This window comes from Ovis canadensis, chromosome 6 (genome assembly GCF_042477335.2).
Source record: "Ovis canadensis isolate MfBH-ARS-UI-01 breed Bighorn chromosome 6, ARS-UI_OviCan_v2, whole genome shotgun sequence".
Taxonomy (NCBI): Eukaryota; Metazoa; Chordata; class Mammalia; order Artiodactyla; family Bovidae; genus Ovis; species Ovis canadensis.
The window spans coordinates 121,772,403-121,794,082 of NC_091250.1; the positions used below are offsets into that span (position 1 = coordinate 121,772,403).

The 21,680-nt window shown below is 48.3% G+C and overlaps 1 protein-coding gene across 1 annotated transcript in view; it reads right to left on the reverse strand.

Annotated features, from left to right (window-relative positions):
* The window catches only part of SLC2A9 (solute carrier family 2 member 9), a 219,957-nt gene that overhangs the window by 192,147 nt on the left and 6,130 nt on the right, over positions 1–21,680 (reverse strand). Inside the window, exons 2-3 of the mRNA XM_069595056.1 lie at positions 18,530–18,628; positions 1,739–1,899 (exon numbers count right to left, since the gene is read on the reverse strand). Coding sequence (XP_069451157.1) covers positions 1,739–1,899; positions 18,530–18,628 — 260 coding nt within the window. The remainder of the gene's footprint in view (positions 1–1,738; positions 1,900–18,529; positions 18,629–21,680) is intronic.

The following is a 21,680-nucleotide window of genomic DNA, read 5'->3' on the forward strand; positions in this document are numbered from 1 at the left end:
AATGTTGGCACCTGCTCTACCTCACTGGGGTACCACAGACCTTTTTAAGCATCACATGGATTTTTTTCCAGAATGGCTGCCGGCTCCAGCCTTTGGAAAGTCTGCTCTGAACATCACCAACCCTAATTTGAGGATGTGAGGCCAGGTATAAAGTAGTGGGTAGCACCATTCTTAACAGTGTTTCTGTAGCCCCAAAGCCCAGAGGGATTTCCAGGGGTCTGACCCATCTCTTCACCAATTCAATGCAACCTGGAGATTTGTGGACCCCCTGCTGTGTTTCCCCATGGAAACTTCTCCTGTGGGCTTCCCTTGTGGCTCAGCTGGTAAAGAATCTGCCTGCAATGTGGGAGACCTGGGCTCGATCCCTGGGTTGGGAAGATTCCCTGGAGAAGGGAAAGGGCACCCATTCCAGTATTCTGGCCTGGAGAATTCCATCTGGCTCTTTTGGTGCTTCCCTGGTGGCTCAGATGGCAAGGCATCTGCCTGCAATTCGGGAGACCTGGGTTTGATCCCTGGGTCAGGAAGATCCCCTGGAGAAGGGAAAGGCTACCCACTCCAGTACTCTTGTCTGGAAAGTTCCATGGACAGAGGAGCCTGCAGGGCTACAGTCCATGGAGTCACAGAGAGTCAGACACGACTGAGTGACTTCACTTTCTTTCTTTCACTTTACTATGTTTGGGTGACCCCCTACTATGTCAAGGTGATGATGAGAAAATAATATGGTGGATAATAATAGCTTCTCTTCATTGAGCTAATGGGCCATTAATTTTCTCCCCCATTAATTTTCTCTAGCCCTTACAGCATCACCTGCTGGGTAGGAACTCTTGTCTCTATTCCACAGATGAGAGACCTGAGGTTCAAATGTTAACACAGGAAGTAGAAGACTCATGATTCAAGTTCACATGTGAATGTTCTAAAGACTCTACTCTCTCCACTAAACACCTCAGCATCCCCCAGGAAGTTGCTATGAGCAAGGACACAGAGCAAATGTTTGAGAGAATTTGTGGATAACGCAATCTTACATGAGAGAAGGCTTCATGTAGAAAATAAAAGACAAATGAAACACAGGGGTAAAGTGGATCTGATTGGAGAGGTTGATGTTGGGGAATTTTAACATGAAATTAATATTCACGGCAGCTGTTTGTAATGGGAAGAGTTTGACATGGCCCAAATGTCTCTCAGTCAGGAGCCAGTTAAAGAAATTATCATCCAGTCATACAATGGAAGACTGTTGAAGCAACTGATTTTTTAAAAGCAGCTCTATAGATATCTCTGTGGAACAGTCTCTAACACACTGTGCTGACTCTTGTCCAATTGCTCCCACACCTAGGTCCCTCTCCACTCTCCCCTCGCTGCTCTGAGCCCTGAAGCTGGTCCTCCTGAGCTGCACCAATGAGATGCCTGGGTTTTCAGGCTTCCGCTTGGGTTTGACCAATGAGAGGCGCCTATGGCAGACTGGAGGGCCCCCAGAAAGGAAAGCCAGAGTATTTCTTCCCAGCTCCTACCTGTTTGGACAGTAGGGTCCTGACAAAGCCTGATGCCTCCACAGCCTCAGCGCCAGCCTGTCAACCCCTCACCCGTGGATTCACTTTTCCTTGGCTTATGGTACCCTATTTCTGCTCCTTGTCCTTCTGGCATTATAATCTCTCCAGTTGGACTGAGTGGAATTCTGTTGCCTGCTGCAATCCTGACTCTAATACAGACATAGTATGGCTGTTACATAGGGGCCCCCACTGACCTCCCAAGAAATTTTCCGATCACCTTCACCAGGAACGTCCCCACGAGTCCACCGATGGCGAATATGGACACGGTCACAGACCAGAGCAGGGTCAGAGTGTCCGAGTCTATGGGATGTCCATGCCTTCTCTCCCATGACTCGTTGTAAAAGGCCTTGATGTACTGGAAACAAACAACAAACCATGTTATTCCTCCCAGCTGCTCGAAGCTCATCTGTATATAAACAAAATGACTTTTATGGAACACTGGTTTCATATCAGGCATTTCGCTAAGCTCTGTTTGAGCTCTGTTTCACTGAATCCTTCTAGCAAACCTTGTGGACAGACCTTATTTTTAAATCCTTTTGCAGGTAGGGAAACGGAGGCTCAGAGAGACAAACTGACTTGTTCAGCTGAGTGGTAAACCTGGGAGTCAAATTCAGATCTGACTCTGAACCAAGGAGAACCACACAACAGAATCACCTTGAAAATGTGTTTAAAATGTTCATACCTAAATAAGGGAAAATATTTGCCACCTTGGGGTGGGTAAAGATTCAAGACACACACAGAAGAAAACCACAAAAGAAAAACAAAATGTTCATTTGGATTTCATCAGACTTAGAGTGTTCTGCTGCTCTTCAGAAGGCATCATGAAAATTGGAAAGACAAGTCACCAAGTGAGCTAACATATTTGCAACCCATGTAGCTACAAAGGATTTGTAGTCACAACATGTAAAGAGTTCTAACAAATCAATAAGAAGACAACACAAGTAGATATGAGTCAAAGATTTGAACAGACTGCAAACCAAATTCAAGTGACCAGGAAGCTAATGACATAATGTTCCACATGTTTTTTTTACACAGAAATATAAGTTAAACTCACAATGAGGGCTTCTCTGATGGCTCAGTGGTAAAGAATCCACCTGCCAATGCAAGAGACATAGTTCAATCCCTGGTCCAGGAGGATGTCACATGCCATGGAGCAACTAAGCCTATGTACCACAACTGTTGAGCCTGTAGAGCCCACATGGCACAGCCTGTGTGCCCTAGAGCCTGTGCTGGGCAACAAGAGAAGCCACTGCAGTGAGACCCATCACGATGGAGAGTAGCCCTAGCTCACCGCAACCCAAAGAAAAGCCTGTGGGGTAACAAAGGCTCAGCACAGCCAAAAATAAAATTTAAAAATTATTTAAACAAACCACAATAAGATGCCCACTTCCTGCTCACTAGACCTTCCCCCACCCCAACACACACACACACTGCTGTCGATTCTGATTCAGTGGGTTTGGGATGGGACTGAGTGATTCTGACATGCATCAAAGACTGAGGTCATGAACTGTGCTCCCCACGAGAGTTCCATCTCCAAGAAGCTCATAGTTCCCCATAGGTACCCCGTAAAGGCCCAGAGACCTCTCCAGTAACAGCCAGTGTTATAGCATGGCAGAAAAAGCACAGGGACTGGTCACACAGACGTGGGCTTGAATCCCAGCATGATGAGTTGCTAATAATTTAAACCAGCTGAACCTGGGTTTCTTCATCTGCAAGATGGGAGTGGTAACACTGATGTCTCGGGCTGTCCTGAAATCACCCAAGAACTTGGAGCAGCACTCAGTATCTGTATGGAGATCACCCAATCCCCAGGGAGATTAAAGATGAACAGGTCTGGTAAGGGTTTGGTAGTGACTAGCAGTGTGTACTCTGGTACACTGATGGTGGGAATTTAATTTGTACAGTCACCTTGGAAAACAGTTTAGATTTACCTAGTCAAGTTGAAGATCCTAACCTAGAACCCAGCAAATCCATTTCTAGAAAATTCCCCTTACTTACCAAACAGGATATTGGAAGTGGGGAGAGATAAATTAGGAGTTTGGAATTAAAACATACATAAGTAAGTAAGTAAGTGAAGCCGCTCAGTCGTGTCCGACTCTGTGACCTCATGGACTGTAGCCCACCAGGCTTCTTGGATGTCCATGGGATTCTCTAGGCAAGAATACTGGAGTGGGTTGCCATGACCTCCTCCAGGGGATCTTCCAGACGCAGGGATCGAACCCGCTTCTCTCATGTCTCCTGCACTGGCAGGCAGGTTCTTTACCACTAGCGCCACCTTACCATACATAAAACAGATAAACAACAAGAACCTGCTGTAGAGCACAGGGAACTATTTTCAATATCTTGTCATAACCTATAATGGAAAAGAATCTGAAAAAGAATATATATCTTCTCCCTGCAGAGATTCTGAGCCTGGCTCGCCAGCCCTCCCACCCATCTTGGGAGCTGCTCACTATTTTTTCAATGCCTTCTTTTTTAGCTTCAATCAGACAAACTTGCTGTTGTGTCCAACTCTTGAAACTCTACCAAAACACATAAATAATTCCATTTCATACTCACGAGAACCCTGCCGGTTGACACCTCTGTTTACAGAGGAGGGAGCCAAGAGTAAGGTGTTTACCCACATGGCTAGTAAGTGGTGGAGAAGGAGTTTTGCGAAGTCTGCCTGGCTTCAGAGCCTGAATACAACCATCCACCAGTGACTCTGCAAGTCATGATGAACATATGAGAGTGAAGCAGCTAAATCCAACAGGACATGTATTTATTTTTAAAGCATCATCACACCTTTTTTGTTAAATATCAGACACCTTTATTATTGTTTCTTTTTGGCTCTGCTGGGTCTTCGTTGCTGCGTGGGCTTTGCTCTAGCTCTGGCGAACAGGGGCTACTCTCTAGTTATGGTGCCCGAGTTTCTCACTGCCGTGGTTCTGTTGTTGGGCAGCCCGGGCACGTGGGCTCAGTAGTTGTGGCTCACGGGCTTAGTTGCTCGGTGGCATGTGGGATCTTCCCAGACTAGGGATTGAACCCATGTCTCCTGCATTGGCAGGTGGATTCTTTACCACTGAGCCACCAGGGAAGCCCAGGATATTTACAGGTTAAAAGATCAGTACTGATTAGGTCCTTATTAAGTTGCCTTGTCAGGCCCCAAAGAGCGTAAGGAGGACACCCCTCAGGAAGCCAAGTATAGGGCGAGAAACAGCATGGTTAGCGCTAAGCCAGAGGGATGGAGTGGCTGCAGGAAGGCAGCTGGGCTTCCCTCATAGCTCAGTTGGTAAAGAATCTGCCTGCAATGCAGGAGACCCCGGTTCAATTCTTCAGTTGGGAAGATCCCCTGGAGAAGGGATAGACTACCCACTCCAGTATTCTTGGGCTTTCCTTGTGGTTCAGCTGGTAAAGAATCTGCCTGCAATGTGGCAGACCTGGGTTCAGTCCCTGGGTTGGGAAGATCCCCTGGAGAAGGGAAAGGCTACCCATTCCAGTATTCTGGCCTATACTGTATAGTCCATGGGGTCACAAAGAGCCGGACATGACTGAGTGACTTCCCTTTCACTTTCACAGGATACCCCCAGGACTACCGACGGGGTCCAGACCCTCCAGAGAAGCTGGAGTGAGTGCCCAGGACTTCCCAGGTCTCTGGCCCAATAATCAGGAGACCTTCCAGCACTGAAGGTCATTCTTGGATGTGACTTGGTCCCTACCACAGTCCTGCACAGATTCCAGCAGCTGCGCTGGGAAGAGTCTTGCTCTCAACAGCCTTGTCTTCCCACGCCTACAGCAATGACCAGCGTCCCGAGTTTACGTGCAGAAACTAAAACGATGCTGTTTGGGAGGAAATGTTCTCTTTTCCTTTCCAAGCTCTCAGGAGCCTGGTGGGGGAAGAGGCGGCTTTCTCATCTCTCACTGCTAGGCGCTGCTTTGGGAGTCTCTGCAGACGCTTATTTCACTTTGGGGAAACTGGAGAACGGATGCATCTGCAGAGGGCTGGAGAAGCCTGACAGAGTTGCCCTCTGTGGAAACGCGTCTCCGACGGTCCCTGAAAGCTGGTTTCAAAGCGACGCCTTTAGCAATTAAACAATTGTCTTTGGGTGTGAATTCAGCCAAAACCAAGATGAAAGGCCGCCCCAAAGCACATGTGAGAGCAGAAGCCAGGTGATGAGGCTTGTTGAGCTAATTCACTGCATGACTCATTCAAGATTCATGGAGTATGTTGGTAGGGACTGGTAGTGCCCAGTACAGAGCAGGTGCTGAGATGAGTGTGTGTGTGTCATAAATTGAGTTTCTGCTATGGGCAGAAACATACAATAATAAAAATCATACAATAATAAAAATAGGGAACCCGTACATCACATTCTCCACGTGCCATGCACTAGTCTAAAAACTGGAAACACATAACCCGTCCCCTCGGCAACCCTCTGAGACTGGTCCTGTGTTCTGACTTGTATCCTGGGCAGATGAACCTGAGGTACAGCCATGGGACTCTCCCAAGGTCCCATTATGGACAGGACTCAAATCTAGGCAGCGGAACCTCCTAACCACGACTCTATCCCTGTTCTTAGTCTGGAAAACACAAAGATGATCACATCCATACCCCCAGGTACATGTGGAGAGACTGAACTGGGGGAGAGGTGCGGATGTGGCATCAACACTGGCTGACTGCTAAGTGTGTTTCAGTCCGTATACCTCCCCCTTGGCTCACCTGGAGCCATTCTGTGACGTTTCATCAGAGCCGAGAACTTTGGGGTGAGGCATGCATCTGAAAGCTGCTCTGAATCTGCTGGGACTGCAGAGCCTGCCCGAGCTCACAGCATCTACCCTCTTTCTATTCCTGCCTACACTGCCAGGTCACATGCCTCAGTCCCTTGAATCTGGGGGTGTGTGGTGAGGGGGGGAGGGGTTGATAAGACCATTTGTCACCAAAGATGTGAGATGTTAAGAGTTTCTGGACCTTCTCCTCACTCACTTCCTTTTCCTGCAGGCTGGACAGTCACAGAGGACCCCCTACAGAGGCCTCTGAACATCTCAGAGATGGGGGAGCCACTCAGTAGAAGGAACCTGGGCCCCAGGGTGTCTGCAGGGAGCAGAGCACCCCCGCTCACCTTCTTGGGTGGCAACAGGGCTGGGAAATTAACTCTCATTGTGTTCAGCCACCAAGATTAAGGGGTTGTGTGTCACTGCAGCTGGTTTACCTGAGTGCAATCAACCTGACCCCCAAGCCCAGGCCTTGACAATGACCATGATATGAGGCTTTAAGAAAGAGGGTGTTCAGTTCAGTTCAGTTGCTCAGTTCTGTCCTACTCTTTGTGACCCTATGGACTGCTGCACACCAGGCCTCCCTGTCCATCACCAACTCCCAGAGTTTTCTCAAACTCATGTCTATCAAGTCGGTGATGCCATCCAGCCATCTCATCCTCTGTCGTCCCCTTCTCCTCCTGCCCTCAATCCCTCCCAGCATCAGGGTCTTTTCTTTTCCAGTGAGTCAACTCTTCGCATGAGGTGGCCAAAGTATTGGAGTTTCAGCTTTAGCATCAGTCCTTCCAACGAAATCCCAGGACTGATCTCCTGTAGGATGGACTGATTGGATCTCCTTGAAGTCCAAGGGACTCTCAAGAGTCTTCAACACCAAAGTTCAAAAGCATCAATTCTTTGGCACTCAGCTTTCTTTATATAGTCCAACTCTCACATCCATACATGACCACTGGAAAAACTATAGCTTTGACTAGACAGACTTCTGTTGGAAAAGTAATGTCTGTGCTTTTTAAAATGCTGTCTAGGTTGATCATAGCTTTTCTTCCAAAGGAGCAAGCATCTTTTAATTTTATGGCTGTAGTCACCGTCTGCAGTGATTTTGGAGCCGAAGAAAATAAAGTCTGACACTGTTTCTGTTGTTTCCCCATGTATTTGCCATGATGTAATGGGCCTGTATGCCATGACCTTGGTTTTCTGAATGCTGAATTATAAGCCAGCTTTTTCACTCTCCTCTTTCACTTTCCTCAAGAGGCTCTTTAGTTCTTCATTTTCTGCCATAAAGGTGGTGTCATCTGCATATCTGAGGTTATTGATATTTCTCCCAGCAATCTTGATTCCAGCTTGTGCTTCATCCAGCCCAGAATTTCACATGATGTACTCTGCACATAAGTTAAATAAGCAGGGGTGACAATATACAGCCTTGACCTACTCCTTCTCCTATTTGGAACCAGTCTGTTGCTCAATGTCCAGTTCTAACTGTTGCTTCTTGACCTGCACACAGATTTCTCAGGAGGCAGGTCAGATGATCTGGTATTCCCATCTCTTTCAGAATTTTCTTAAAATTTTTATTGAAATAGTTTGTTGTGATCCACGCAGTCAAAGGCTTTGGCATAGTCAATAAAGCAGAAATAGATGTTTTTCTGGAACTCTCTTGCTTTTTCCATGATCCAGCGGATGTTGGCCATTTGATCTCTGGTTCCTCTGCCTTTTCTAAAACCAGCTTGAACATCTGCAAGTTCATGGTTCATGTATTGCTGAAGCCTGGCTTGGAGAATTTTGAGCATTTCTTGACTAGCGTGTGAGATGAGTGCAATTGTGTGGTAGTCTGAGCATTCTTTGGCATTGCCTTTCTTTGGGATTGGGATGAAAACTGACCTTTTCCAGTCCTGTGGCCACTGCTGAGTTTTCCAAATTTGCTGGCAAATTGAGTGCAGCACTTTCACAGCATCATCTTTTAGGATTTGAAATAGCTCCACTGGAATTCCATCACCTCCACTAGCTTTGTTCGTAGTGATGCTTCCTAAGGCCCACTTGACTTCCCATTCCAGGATGTCTGGCTCTAGGTGAGTGATCACACCATCATAGTTATCTCGGTCATGAAGATCATTTTTGTATAGGTCTTCTGTGTATTCTTGCCACCTCTTCTTAATAATTTTTTTCTGACAAAATGTGGTCCACTGGAAAAGGGAATGGCAAACCACTTCAGTATTCTTGCCTTGAGAATCCCATGAACAGTATGAAGAAAGAAAGAGGGAAGATTTAGGCAAAATCATGAAGGGTGGCTAGGTGTGGCAATATGGGCCTGTGACCAGAGATTTCCTTTTATGTTTTGGGGAACCCGTAAGACTCTATTTGAAAGAAGTAATCTGCAATAAAATGTAGTTTTAAGATTGCCATATTAGCTAATCTCTAGGCTTGTTTCGAGCCATCTCATTCACGGAGTCCATCTTTTACTTTTGCATTGGACCTACTTCCGAGAAACCCATTCTTGCATCTTTTATTAGGACATTCTTCCCTGATGGCTCAGACAGTAAAGAACCTGCCTGCCAAAGCAGGAGATCCCTGGGTTCGATCCCTGGGTTGGGAAGATCTCCTGGAAAAGGAAATGGCAACCCACTCCTGTATTCCTGCCTGGAGAACACTATGGACAGAAGAGCCTTGTGGGCTAAGGTGCATGAGGTCCCAAAGAGTCGGACAGGTCTGAGGGACTAACGCTTTTTTGCTTTTCTACTTCCTCCTACCAGGGCCCAGGTTCCCACCCTGTCTTCTAGAGACAAGTTCTGCAGTCCCTGCCTTCGAGGAGCTGGAGATCTATTGTGGACATAAGAGCCAAATAAGCAAGCACTTACAACATGGAGTGGAAAGACCCGTGGTATCAGGACTCTGAGAAGGGCTATCACCACTCAGCCAGGTCACTGAGATCAGGGACATGAAGAACGAGAGTGGGGGCTGGGGTTAGACGACTGTAGATGGCAGTTCTCAAAGGTGGAGAAGCTGATGGCCTGGGTGATGACATAGAGACATTGTAAAGGGGTCAGTGGAGTGCGAAGGTGGCCCGGCAGCTGGGGACAGATTGGAGAACTAGGCAGACGTGGTCGGAAGCTGACTGCCAGCCCAAGGGGTCCATGCTTCATCCTGTAGGTGCTGAAGAGCAGTTGAAGGATTTGAACTTGGAACTGAGATCCTCACTTGTGTCGCAGAACATTCATTGTAGGCATGGTGTGAGACTCAGAAAGTTTAGCCTGGAGGTGGCTGGACCAGTCAGGAGGCTCCTGAACTGTTAAGAGATGATGAGTCTAATAGAAACAGTTTATAAACTCACAAAGTGAAAGTGAAAGTGAAGTCGCTCAGTTGTGTCCGACTCTTCGTGACCCCATGGCCTGTAGCCCACCAGGCTCCTCCATCCATGGGATTCTCCAGTCAAGAATACTGGAGTGGGCTGCCATTTCTTTCCCCAGGGTATCTTCCCAACCCAGGGATCGAACACAGGTCTCCCGCATTGCAGGCAGACGCTTTAACCTCTGAGCCACCAGGGAAGCCCTATAAACTCACCAAGGAATATTTATATCATGACCAGCACTGACTAGAGCCCAAACCACAGAGAAATAAATAGAGGCCACAGGGTTAAAAGAACAGAGACTCAACAAAGAGCTGAGAAGTCGTGGGTTCGGACTCACTTGCACTGTTCAGTCCTCTGTGACCTCCAGCGAGTGGCTCTGTCTGTGAGGGCCAGGTTCTCAGTGGTTAAAGGCCCTGGAATCCATTCCATCCAGCTCTCAGCTTGGCCACTTTTCTGCTGGGTGATCTTGAGCAAGTCACTCAAGCTCTCTGTGCCTTTGGCCCCTCATCTATGAAATCATTTTCCTCCCTAAAGAGTTACCATGAGGATTTAATGTGAAGATGGACATAAAGGACAATGCTGGATCCACAAGAATTACAAAATTTAAAAAAACAAAAAACAAGCTCGGGTGACTGGTGGGGGTGGGGGGTTTTGACATCATTGTTTCCGCCTTGTGAAAGAAGGGTTCTAGACTTGTTTACTTCTCAGGTCTACGAAGCCATGAATAATTTACCACTATCTCCCCAGCCAGCAGCACAGGGGCCACACTTTGGCAACTAATTGAACAGTGCAATGCCCAGCCGCAGGGACTGCCATAGAACAGCTCCAAAGGACGACAGGAAATTGCCAGACAATGGGAGGCAAATTACCTTTAGCCTGTTTTACGATATTAATGTTCCTGCCTGATTCATAGAGGTTGTCGTTAATCCATGTCAAATTTTTCTCAGGAGGGCTATAACAATACTCATACATAGAACCCTTGTGTGGATGGGCCAGAGTACACACACCGTTGCATCACAGAGCAGGTCATGCTAGTTAACTCCTTAGGGATTTGCAGAGACAGCCCCACACTACTGAACACGCCAGCGCCGGGAGGAAAACAGTACAGAAGTCTTTACAGACCAGGCTCTTGGAAGGGAAGACCACGCCAGACAAAATTATGTCAGCTCAGCGGCGCCACCTAGTGTCCCCTGAACAGCAGAACTAAGACAGGGCGCTGCTGCTGCTGCTGCTGCTGAGTCGCTTCAGTCGTGTCTGACTCTGTGTGACCCCACAGATGGCAGCCCACGAGGCTCCTCCATCCCTGGGATTCTCCAGGCAAGAATACTGGAGTGGGTTACCATTTCCTCCTCCAATTCATGCATGCATGCTAAGTCGTGTCCGACTCTATGCGACCCCATGGACAGCAGCCCACCAGGCTCCTCCATCCACAGGATTCTCCTGGCAAGAACACTGGAGAATACTGGTTGCCATTTCCTTCTCCAAAGACAGAGTGTGCTCAGTTGCTAATCTGTGCAGAATTCTTTGTGACCCCATGGACTATAGCCCACCAGGCTCCTCTGTCCATGGGGTTTTTCCAGGCAAGAATACCAGAGTAGGTTGCCACTTCCTTCTCCAGGGGAAGATCTTCCCAACCCAGGGATTGAACTCTCGTCTCCTGTGTCTCCTGCATTGGCAGGTGGATATTTTCTGCCACCTGTGCAGAAAAAGTGAACATGTCTGGCCTGAGACTTCTAGCCTCTGAAAGGCCTGCTTGCTAGGTGAGTCCTGGGCTGGCCTTGCAGAACTTGGATCTGGGGAGGGAACACACCGTTCCTAGAAGTGAGAAGAAGGGCTCCTGGGACTTAAAGTGTGCCAACAGTGTGGTCTGTGCTTCTTTTCCGGGAGTCAGGAATTGTGTACGTGTCTCAAGGAGGTGACTCTGTGACTGACCCCTGATAAACGCCCTGAATCCTGAGTCTGATGAGCTTCCCTGAAGGAAGACTGCTCACAGAGGTGTCATAGCTTGCTGCTGGGGAAATTAAGGGCATCCGGCCCACGTCCACAGGAGACAACCCTGGTCTCCTCTGCACTTCACCCCAAGCACCTAACTCCTCGGTCAATTTCGCTCTGCATCCTTTTGCTGTAATAAATCAATCAAGAATAAGCCTCGTGGTGAGTCTTATGGGCCCTTCTAGCAAATGATGAAGACTAGGGTGGCCTTGGGGACCCCAACCCATCTCCAGGGCCCTTAGGAAAGCATCCAGCTCCCTCTTGACTTAATATTCAGTTTGCAGCTCTGGGGTGTCTTCTTTTCTTCCTACTGTGAGATTCTCCTGGAGGAGTCTGAGTAACTGAGGAGTGAGGGAGAGGCCTCTGTACTTCTTGACATCTGAGAATATTTAGCCCACTCAGCCGGCTTTCAGAATGAACACTGAGCATGATGAAAGAGGACACAGTAATTGCAAGCGATCATTGGAGAGGAAGGCTTCCAGAATTTTCTGGGTTCCTCCCTCAACTACCTTTGTAATGAGGAAGGTGGCCCAACCCTTGGGTTTAATTATATAGAGCACATAGAAAGAAATTTTCATTTTCTATGTGGCCCAAGGCAGGAGCTGAGAGAAGAATATGTGCTTCCAAATATCCCTCTTATTAAAAAAAAATTGATCTGGAGTCTGTCTGCTGCTGGAACATTCTTTTGAGGGATCGCATAGCTATGCTAAGGGCTTCCCTGGTGGCTCAGATGGTAAAGAATCCGCCTGCAATGCAGGAGACCCAGGTTTGATCCCTGGGTCAGGAAGATCCCCTGAAGAAGGGAATGGCTACCCACTCCAGCATTCTTGCCTGGGAAATCCCATGGACAGAAGAGCTGGCAGGCTACAGTCCATGGGGTTGCAAGGAGTCCAACACAAATGAGTGACACACACACACACACACACACACACACACACACACACACACACACAGAGCTGTGTTTGCAGGAGGACAGTGCATTTACACAGACCTTCACTCAGATAACATTTCCTAGTCCTCTCTGCGTGCCCTCTGTTTGGCTGGAGTGAAAATGGTGAGTTCTTTCATTACTCTTCAAATTGCTTATGGCTGCTGAAAATCAGTCTTGAGGCAGCAGGGGATCGCAAAGGACACCCTGATTCAACCCAAGCGAGGTGATGGTTTTGAGCACCAATTACTGAATAACTTATTTGTAGAACAACCTGGGTTTGCAGCCGTAACAATCCTGCAGGAAGGACTGGGTGGGGATGAGTGGTCCCTAGCATGATGGCTAGAGTTAGTGCTCAATAAATCTCAGTGTTTTTCTCCTGCAAGGCAGAAAGAGAATGTTTCCAGTTTTATCTGCCTGGGTTTGTTCACACCAGTTATGTCATCCAATCTCCTCCATCCTGACTCCCTGCCTTGCCGGGCTGGCTGTCGCTGGGTTCCCTCTGTCTGGCTACAGCAGCCACGGCGCCCACCCCTGGAAGCAGAGCTGCTCTGAGCTGGGAATATGGTCCTTTGCCCATTAGGCTCAACAAAGGCATTTTCTCCCAGAGGAGCTTTATGAAATGAAAAGATTCTGACTCAAAGAGGCAGGCATCTGAGCTCCCATAATCTGGGGACCCCAGGAGTGGCACCCACAGTGTGGAATATTCAGACATCAATACTCCAGGCCTGGAAAGGCCCCCTCCTCCTGTCAGCCAGCAGCTCTGCCGGCTCTGATTAAAAGCAAAAATGACTCAGAGATCCCAGATTAAACAGTGCAGCAGCATCTTCTACTAGAGGAAAATTGAGAGCAATCTAAGAGGCCCGCTCTGGGAAGGTGGAACAGCCATGGGACGCAGCAATACACAGCTGTTAGCAATCCTGGCCATGGGGAATACTCAGTAACGCGGAAAAAATGCTTACAAAATAAATATTGAGCTCCCAAAGAGGATATAAAATGCATATGTGGCTGATCTCTGGGGAAATAAGAAAAGGGAGATTTAGACAAAGTCTTAAAAGTGGCCTTTGGGTGGGGCTGAGATTATGACTCCTCATTGGCTGAGTGGCCTTGAGTCAGCTACCCCATATCTCTTCCTGCCCCCCAGGCTCCCTGTCTTGTAAAATGAGGTTACTATCACAATCTCTAGGGCTTCCAAGGTGACGCTAGTGGTAAAGAACCTGTCTGCCAAAGCGGGAGACATAAGAGATGCGGGTTCCACCCTTGAGTCTGGAAGATCCCCTGGAGGAGGGCATGGCGACCCACTCCAGAATTCTTGCCTGGGGAATCCCATGGACAGGGGAGCCTGGTGGGCTGCAGTCCATAGGGTTGCAAAGTGTCAGACATGAAAGAAGCAATGGAGCACGCATGCACGCATGTCACGATATCTGCCATGAAGGCTGATATCCAAATGAGAGATTCAGTTCCTGCTTCATAGAAGGGGAATCATAGCAGCAATACTATGGTTGAATTATTGAACTTGTGCTATTTGTTTTTCCTAATAGCAGCCTGTTTTGCTTGCATAACTAGTGAGACAGGATGAGACAAAAGGAAAAGAGAAAAAAGGAGAAAGCAAGAATGAGATTCCCAAATCAGAGGAAATGCTGGTCCATGATGAAATTAATCAGATGCGTATCTCATCACAATAATGGCCAGTTGTTTCTGAAATGATAAGGTGCGCTGGTTTCTCCTGCAATCTTAGCCTTCTCCCACCAAGAGGTGGAGCCCCACTCTCCTCTGCCCCCACTGGTCCTGCTCCACCCGGATGTCTGTAACAAGCTCTATACCCATCAGCCCTCCTGTTTAATAATTTTCCCTGTTAAAGACCTCAGAACACAGAGAGGCATCCCATGATGTGCCCTGCTTTTCTGAGAGCAAGGGGGCCTCCAGAACAGCGGCTTTAGAATGGCAGCCTGGGGTGGGATTAATTGAAAGGACCACAACTTGCTTCTGCTTCTCTGTCTGCTGGCTCATTGGCATCTTTGCCTGGGCCGGCATTTAACATCTGCCGCTAACTAGGATGGCTCTGCTCTTGGAGAGAGAGGCGATGATTTTATTCCTTATTACCGCATGTTTACCTGCCCTTAGGGAAGGACTGGGGAGAGGAAAGTGATAAACTACACCATTGCTGCTGGGAAATGTACGATGAGTCAAATTAACTGTTCTGCTGAAGCCCTAGGCTTAAATACTGACCCTAGGGCAGGGCAGGGGTGTGAGCTTCTGTACCCCCTCCCTAGAAAAGAACAAATGTCACCAACTCAGAAATCACTGGAAAGGTGACTCATTCATTATTAAAGCCAGACCACTCAGTGTTATTTTTGTGGAGGCTGGCATTGTTTCAACTGAGTCCTAGTTTATGTGGCTTGGGAGTAGGGGGGGGCCAATAAATTAGACCCCCTTGACAAAGCAAAGTTCTCATTTTTTTTTCTTTCTCATTCTCTCATTTAACAAACTTTTTTCCAGTATTTTTACGTTTAGAATATACTTTGTAGGATATCCATTGTATACATAAAATGTGCAAGCACGCGTGTTCAGTTGTGTCTGACTCTTTGTGACCTCATGGACTGTAGCCCGCCAGGCTCCTCTGTCCAAGGGATTCTCCAGCCAAGAATACTGGAGTGGGTTGCCATTTCCTCCTCCAGGGATCTTCCCAACCCAGATATCTCCCAGAGGCATTGATAGCCAGATTCTTTACCCCTGCGCCATCTGAGAAACCCATACATACAATATACAGTTGTATAATTAAGAATGAACCAGCAGACAGAGACATCAGCAGCCATTCATATGCAGGCTTTCGTGCGGACATAAGTGTTCAGTTTATTTTGGTAGATACCAAGAAGGATGATTTCTGGATTGTATGGCTATTTATAGCAGCTTTATTCATAATTGCCAAAGCTTGGATGTAATCAAGATGTCCTTCAGCAGGTGAGTGGCTAAATAAACTAAGGTACATCCAGACACAGAAGCTTTCTTTGTGACTCAGTGGGAAAGAATCTGCCTGCAATGCAGGAGATGCAAAAGACATGGGTTCAATCCCTGGGTCAGGAAGATCCCCTGGAAGAGGAAATGGCAACTCACTTCAAGACACTTGCTCCTTGGCAGGAAAGCTATGACAAACCTAACCAGTGTATAAAAAAAGCAGAGACATCACTTTGCTGATAAATGTCCATATAGTCAAAACTATGGTTTTTCCAGTAGTCATGTATGGAGGTGAGGGTTGGACCATAGAGAAGGCTGAGTGCCAAATAATTGATGCTTTCAAATTATGTTGCTGGAGAAGACTCTTGAGAATCCCTTGGACTGCAAGAAGATCAAACCAGTCAATCTTAAAGGAAATCAACCCTGAATAATTCATTGAAAGAACTGATGCTGAAGCTGAAGCTCCAATACTTTGGTCCCCTGATGGGAAGAGCTTACTCATTGGAAAAGACCCCAATGCTGGGAAAGATTGAGGGCAGAAGGAGAAGGGGATAACAGAGGATGAGATGGTTGGATGGCATCACTGACTCTATGGATATGCATTTGGGCCAACTCTGGGAGAGAGTGAAGGACAGGGAAGCCTGGTGTGCTGCAGTCCCTGGGGTCGAAAAGAGTCGGACGTGACTTAGCAACTAAACAACATCCAGACAATGGAATATTATTTGGAGCCAAAACCAAATGAGCTTTCAAGCCATGAATAGACATGGAGGAAACTTTAATGCACATTATTAAGTAAATAAGCCAACCTGAATATATTGCATGAGTCCAAATATGTGACATTCTGGAAAGGACAAAATTACTGACATACCTTGGGGATACTTTGACTTTGGTTCCAAAGTCTCACAATCAAGTGAATATCACAATTAAGTGAGTCACATGAATTTTTGGTTTCCGAGCAGGTGTAAAAGTTCCATTTACATTACACTATAGTCGAAGTGTGTAATAACACGGTCTTTTAAAACAATCTAGATATCTTATTTAAAAAATACTTCCCTGCTAAGAAAATGCTAACTAGTGTCTGAGTCTTCAGCAAACTGGGGTCTTTTTGCTGGTGGAGGGTCTTGCCCCCATGTTGATGGCTGGTGACTGATCACAGTGATGGTTGTTGAAGGCTGGGATGGCTGTGACAATTTCTTAAAATAAGAGAATGATGAAATTTATTGCATTGATTGCCTCATCCTTTTGTGAATGATTTCTCCATAGTATGCAAAGCTGTCTGATAGCATTTTACCCACAGCAGAACTTTCAACATTGGCATCAATCCTCTCAAACCCTGCCATTGCTTTAACAACTAAATTTATGTAATACAGTCTTCACAACGTCTTCACTAGGAGTAGATTCCATCTCAGGAAACCACTTACTTTTGCTCAGCCATGAGAAGCAACTATTCCTTTGTGAAAGTTCTATCCCGAGACGGCAGCAATTCAGTCTTCAGGCTCTGAGCTTCCCAGGTGGCGCTAGTGGCAAAGAACCTGCCTGCCAATGCAAGGGACATGAGAGACTAGGGTCCGATCTCTGGGTCATGTCAGACTCTTTGCAGCCCCATGGACTGTCGCCTTCCAGGAGCCTCTCTCCATGGAATTTTCCAAGCAAGAATACTGGAGTGGGTAGCCATTTCTTTCTCCAGGGGATCTTCTGGACCCAGGGGTAGAACCAGAGTCTCCTGCATCTCCTGCGCTGGCAGGTGGATTCTTTACCACTCCATCACCTGGGAAGCCCAAGGAAATAAAAGAGTGCAAATCCCCAATGCTCTTAAAGACAAATATGGACAAATCAGACCCTATCTCAGGATGACATCACAATGATAAAATCAAAGCCAGCGTTCGGAGAAGCCATCTAGTCCTCCTGGCTTTGCAAACCATTTTCAGTATCAGAATCAATTTTTCAAATGAACTGACAGTGCCCCAAACATAAAAGAGTTAACAGAGTGAAAAACAGTGCTTTTCTGCACAGATGGAGGCTGGATCCCTGAGGCATGTCTGCAAAGTCAGGCTCCTGGGATCCCTTTGAGAGGCACTGATTCGGCCTCCCCCTCTGTTTTGCACACAGCATGCTAGGCCCCCAAACAAGGAGAAGCCTTACAAACACCCGGCGAAGTCCATAGCCTGCACTCTATCTGTCTCCTTAGCTCATGCCCTTACACTCTCCAAAATACATCCTGGGCTCCAACTGTATCAGACCTGTATTTCTGCAAATGTTTTATATCTCAGGCTTCCGTGCCTTTGCTCCACAGTCAACATGCAGCTCTGATATCACCTCCTCCAGGAAGTCTTCCTGTCCCACCACCCTTGACCCATCCATTTTACCCTAGGGATGGAGGTTGGTCAAGTAGAAGCCAGCACCTCCAGGAATAGGTAGAACCTAAACCTAACAGCCTAGGTGGGTGCAAACCAAACTTTCAAGTGCAAACCAGCAGAGTGGTGTTGGGAGGGCCTGGGGAACCGCACCTAACGACCTGATTTCAGAAGAAAACAAGAGCCAGTGAGGCATCTTAAACCAACAGATACCCAAGTGACCTCTAGCTGTGATTAAAAGCCATAAACACAGATAAGAAAAAGAAAAAAACAGATCAGGGAAATGTTTCTATGCCCAAGATCCCTCCGTGAGCCTCTCATTCCGTGTTCCTTGCCCCGGAATAAGACCCTTAGGATTGGACCCTGGGACCTCCCACGACCGGGCTCCTTTCCCTACACTCTCCCAGGACCCTCCAGGAGCAAGGAACTGATCCCACGCAGGGCCATCATCCTCTGTTTCTGTATCTCCCACCTCTCCCTCGAGCGCGGGGACTGCTCTCCCTTCCTCTAACCCGCCCCTCACCCCAGTGTCCAGCCGGTGTCTGGCACAGAACCGGCCCGCAAAGGTTTGCAGAATGGGGTACCATCCAAACGTTTGTGGTAACACCCGGTTTTCCGCGTGGCCGCAGCGCCCTCTGCCGGGCGCCTCTCGCGGCCGCGGGGCACTCACCGGAGTAGGGGCGTTCACCACGGAGAGGTTGTACCCGTAGAGGAAGGAGGAGCCGAAGGCGCCCCCGAGAGATGCCACGATCAATGAGCAGGACCAGTCCTGGGAAAGGAGAGCAAAGCACGTCAGAGGGGGGCAATCGGCTCTCGGGGGGCACAGCCAGGGGTCCGCAGGACACAGGTGAGCTGTCCTCTTCCCTGGGGAGGATTCCCAGGGTAAGGATGCCAGGAGGGGCTCCCGGCCGGGACCGGTCCAGGTGGGCGTGGCCAGTCCAGGGAGTTCAGTGTGCCTTCGGTCCCCCGCCCCCGCCACCGACCCCCCCCGCCCCGCCCGCCACACGACTGCCCCCTTTGTTGAGCTGCAAGAGATCTGTGCAACGCAGACCTAACGTCCTTTCGCAGGTGCTATTAGCAGCTACAACCCTGTGATTTTAGCAGAATCTGGCCAGTCTCTGACTCATCTCCGAGGTAAAAAGCAAAGCCAGGCTAAGCTGCCAGCGGCAGCAGCTGGGTTCTCGCTAAAACCCACGGGCCAGACATCTGTTCTCAGCCTTTTCTGGGAATTCTCCCACAGACTCTTAGGATCAGTACATTTTATCTTGATTTTACAGGTGAGGAAACAGAGACACAGAGTGAAGGAAAGTTACTTGGCTCAAAATAGCCTGGAGTTAAAACTCCCCTCTGGGTCCTCCCCACTATTCTATGCAAAACAAAGAACTCTCTCACCCGGAAAAAAAACATTTACATTAAGGTTGATTCGGACCCAGCCTCTGACCATCTCCAGAATTCCTTGCTCCAGCCGCTTAAGAGATAACTAATCCGAACAACCTTGGAGAAAAAACTGGCCCCCTTAAGACAGTAGATTTCCACTTATGTATCTATATATACTTACTCTTATCTTGGGTCAGTACAGCAGCTCACTAATCTGACTGCTGCCCCTTCTCGCCTCATTAAAGGTGATCTGTTCCTGTAAAGTGCCAGTCTGGTTCTTTTTTCCGAACCTTGCCTTCTCTAACTCCCTTACCCTACACAGAGCAGTCCCTGGTGGTGTCTTGGATGGAGACCAGAGCCCACCCAGGTGGTCGGGCTCCAGCCCCTCCCCCCCCGCACCCCCCCCGCAGCACCCACTGCACCACACTGCCTCCTCCTCCCCTGGGGGCAGCGTCTCAGGGCTAACGCTGCTGACGGCCCCAGGAGGCACACCCATCCACACGTGCTCTGTTCCAGGCTGAGCTGTCCACCTACAGGCTGGTGTGAGCACCTTAGGAAAGGACCTGCAGACAGAGAGAGACAGGGCTTGGCCTGGAGGACCAAGCATCTGTCTCCATGTAATCCTGCCCGCTGGACCCAACCGTGGATGGCCAGAGCCATCACGGGACTGGGAGTACAAGCAGCTGGGCCCCTTGGCAAAGGTGGCCAGAAGGCAGGGGCTGGAGGTAGGAAGGCGTTGCCATCTTAACCTGGCCAGGAAAGTGTGGACCACTTGTCAGATAGGGGGACCCGGTGCTCTGGGAAGGCACTTTGTCTCCATCATTTTTCGTGTGTGTGTGTCTGTGTGTGTCTGTGTGCGTCTGTGTGTGTCCTCTAAGTGCTGGACCCTGACAAAGCTCCAGGGTTGCAGCAGTAGAAGTGATATTAATAGATGAGGTCCATGGTTTAGGGAAGGGGATAAATCAAACACTGACCAAAAAAGGAAGCTAGACTCTGACAGCCCACTCCCTGCTTGGCCCACCTTGGCAGCCTCCTCCAGCACCGGCTTCAGTGCCGACCGCTTCAGCATGGCTGTGGGAGCTGTCCAGGGTCTTGACCTTTCTGGGCCTCAGCTTGCCCAGCTGTAAAATGGGCAAATTGTAGCCCACAGCTGTAAATTGTAGCCACAGCTGTATAGACTTGTGGCTGTGCAGCTGCCCAGGGATGCTGAGGGGTGTGTGCACATAGCCAGTGCTCTGAACGGCTGTTCACTCTGTTTTCCCTCTCTGCTCCTTCTGACCAAGCTGTGCAGAATAGCTGTTGGCCAAGCTACATGCCAACGTCTCTCACCCTGGTTGAAGCCTCTGTGCCCCCTGAAATCCTCGCTTCTGGAGACCTTCATATCTAAGACCCATTCAAAGTTGCTCTGAAAATCCCACCTCCTCATTTTCACTTTTCTATCAATTTTGTCTGACCCCCGTCTCTGCCAGTTTCAATTGTGTGAACTCAGACCAGTGATATAGCTCCTCTGTGACTCAAAGTCCTCATCTGTGAAATGGGGATGTTAATAGACCCGTGATGGAGTCCAAGCAGACCAAGAAGACAGCAGACAAATGTCTCAAAACAACCATCTTATCAGGGTCTGGATGCCTGGCTCTTTTCTAGAACAGAGATGGGGGGCGGGGCAGTTGTGAGGAAACAAAGTAAAAAGATCATTAATCTTGCAATATCTCCTAGAATGATCAGTCTCCGGCAGGCGCTGTGTTTGCTTTTTCCTTTCTGCAGTGTTCTGAACAAAGGCACTCGAACAGTTTGGCAGAGGGACAGGGTTCTCTGAGGCAGGCCCTTATGTATGATCATAATAACAAAACCCATGAAAAGCAAGTTAAAGAAACAGTTCCAAAACGGAGTCAGAATTGGCCCGTCCCTGCAACGGACCCACCGCCTGGGATATTCTGCAGAAGAAAGAAGTTACAGTAGGTGTCCAGGGGGAGGTACCCTGAGTATCAACAGCAGAGGCTGGACAGTTGGTGTGGGTCGGGGGTCTTGCTTCCAGGCCCCAAACCTGCTGAGAAAGTGCTCTGTAAATGCTGGTGATTGGACAGAGGCCAGAGGAGGATTTACGGACCATAGAGATGGAGGTTGGCAAGTGTGGGGTCAGAGTACTCTCTGCAGTAAGAGGAGCAGGAACTGAATGGGATGCACTGATGGAACAGAATCACTTTTGGACACCACGCCCGTCCTCCATCGCCTTTCGTTTTTATTATTATTATTATTATTATTATTGTTTATTTATTTATTTTTATTTTTTTTACTTTAATTTACTTTACAATGCTGTATTGGTTTTGCCATACATCAACATATCCACCACTGGTGTACATGAGTCCCCAATCCTGAACCCCTCCCCCACCTCCCTCCCCGTACCGTCCTTCTGGGTCATCCCAGTGCACCAGCCCCAAGCACCC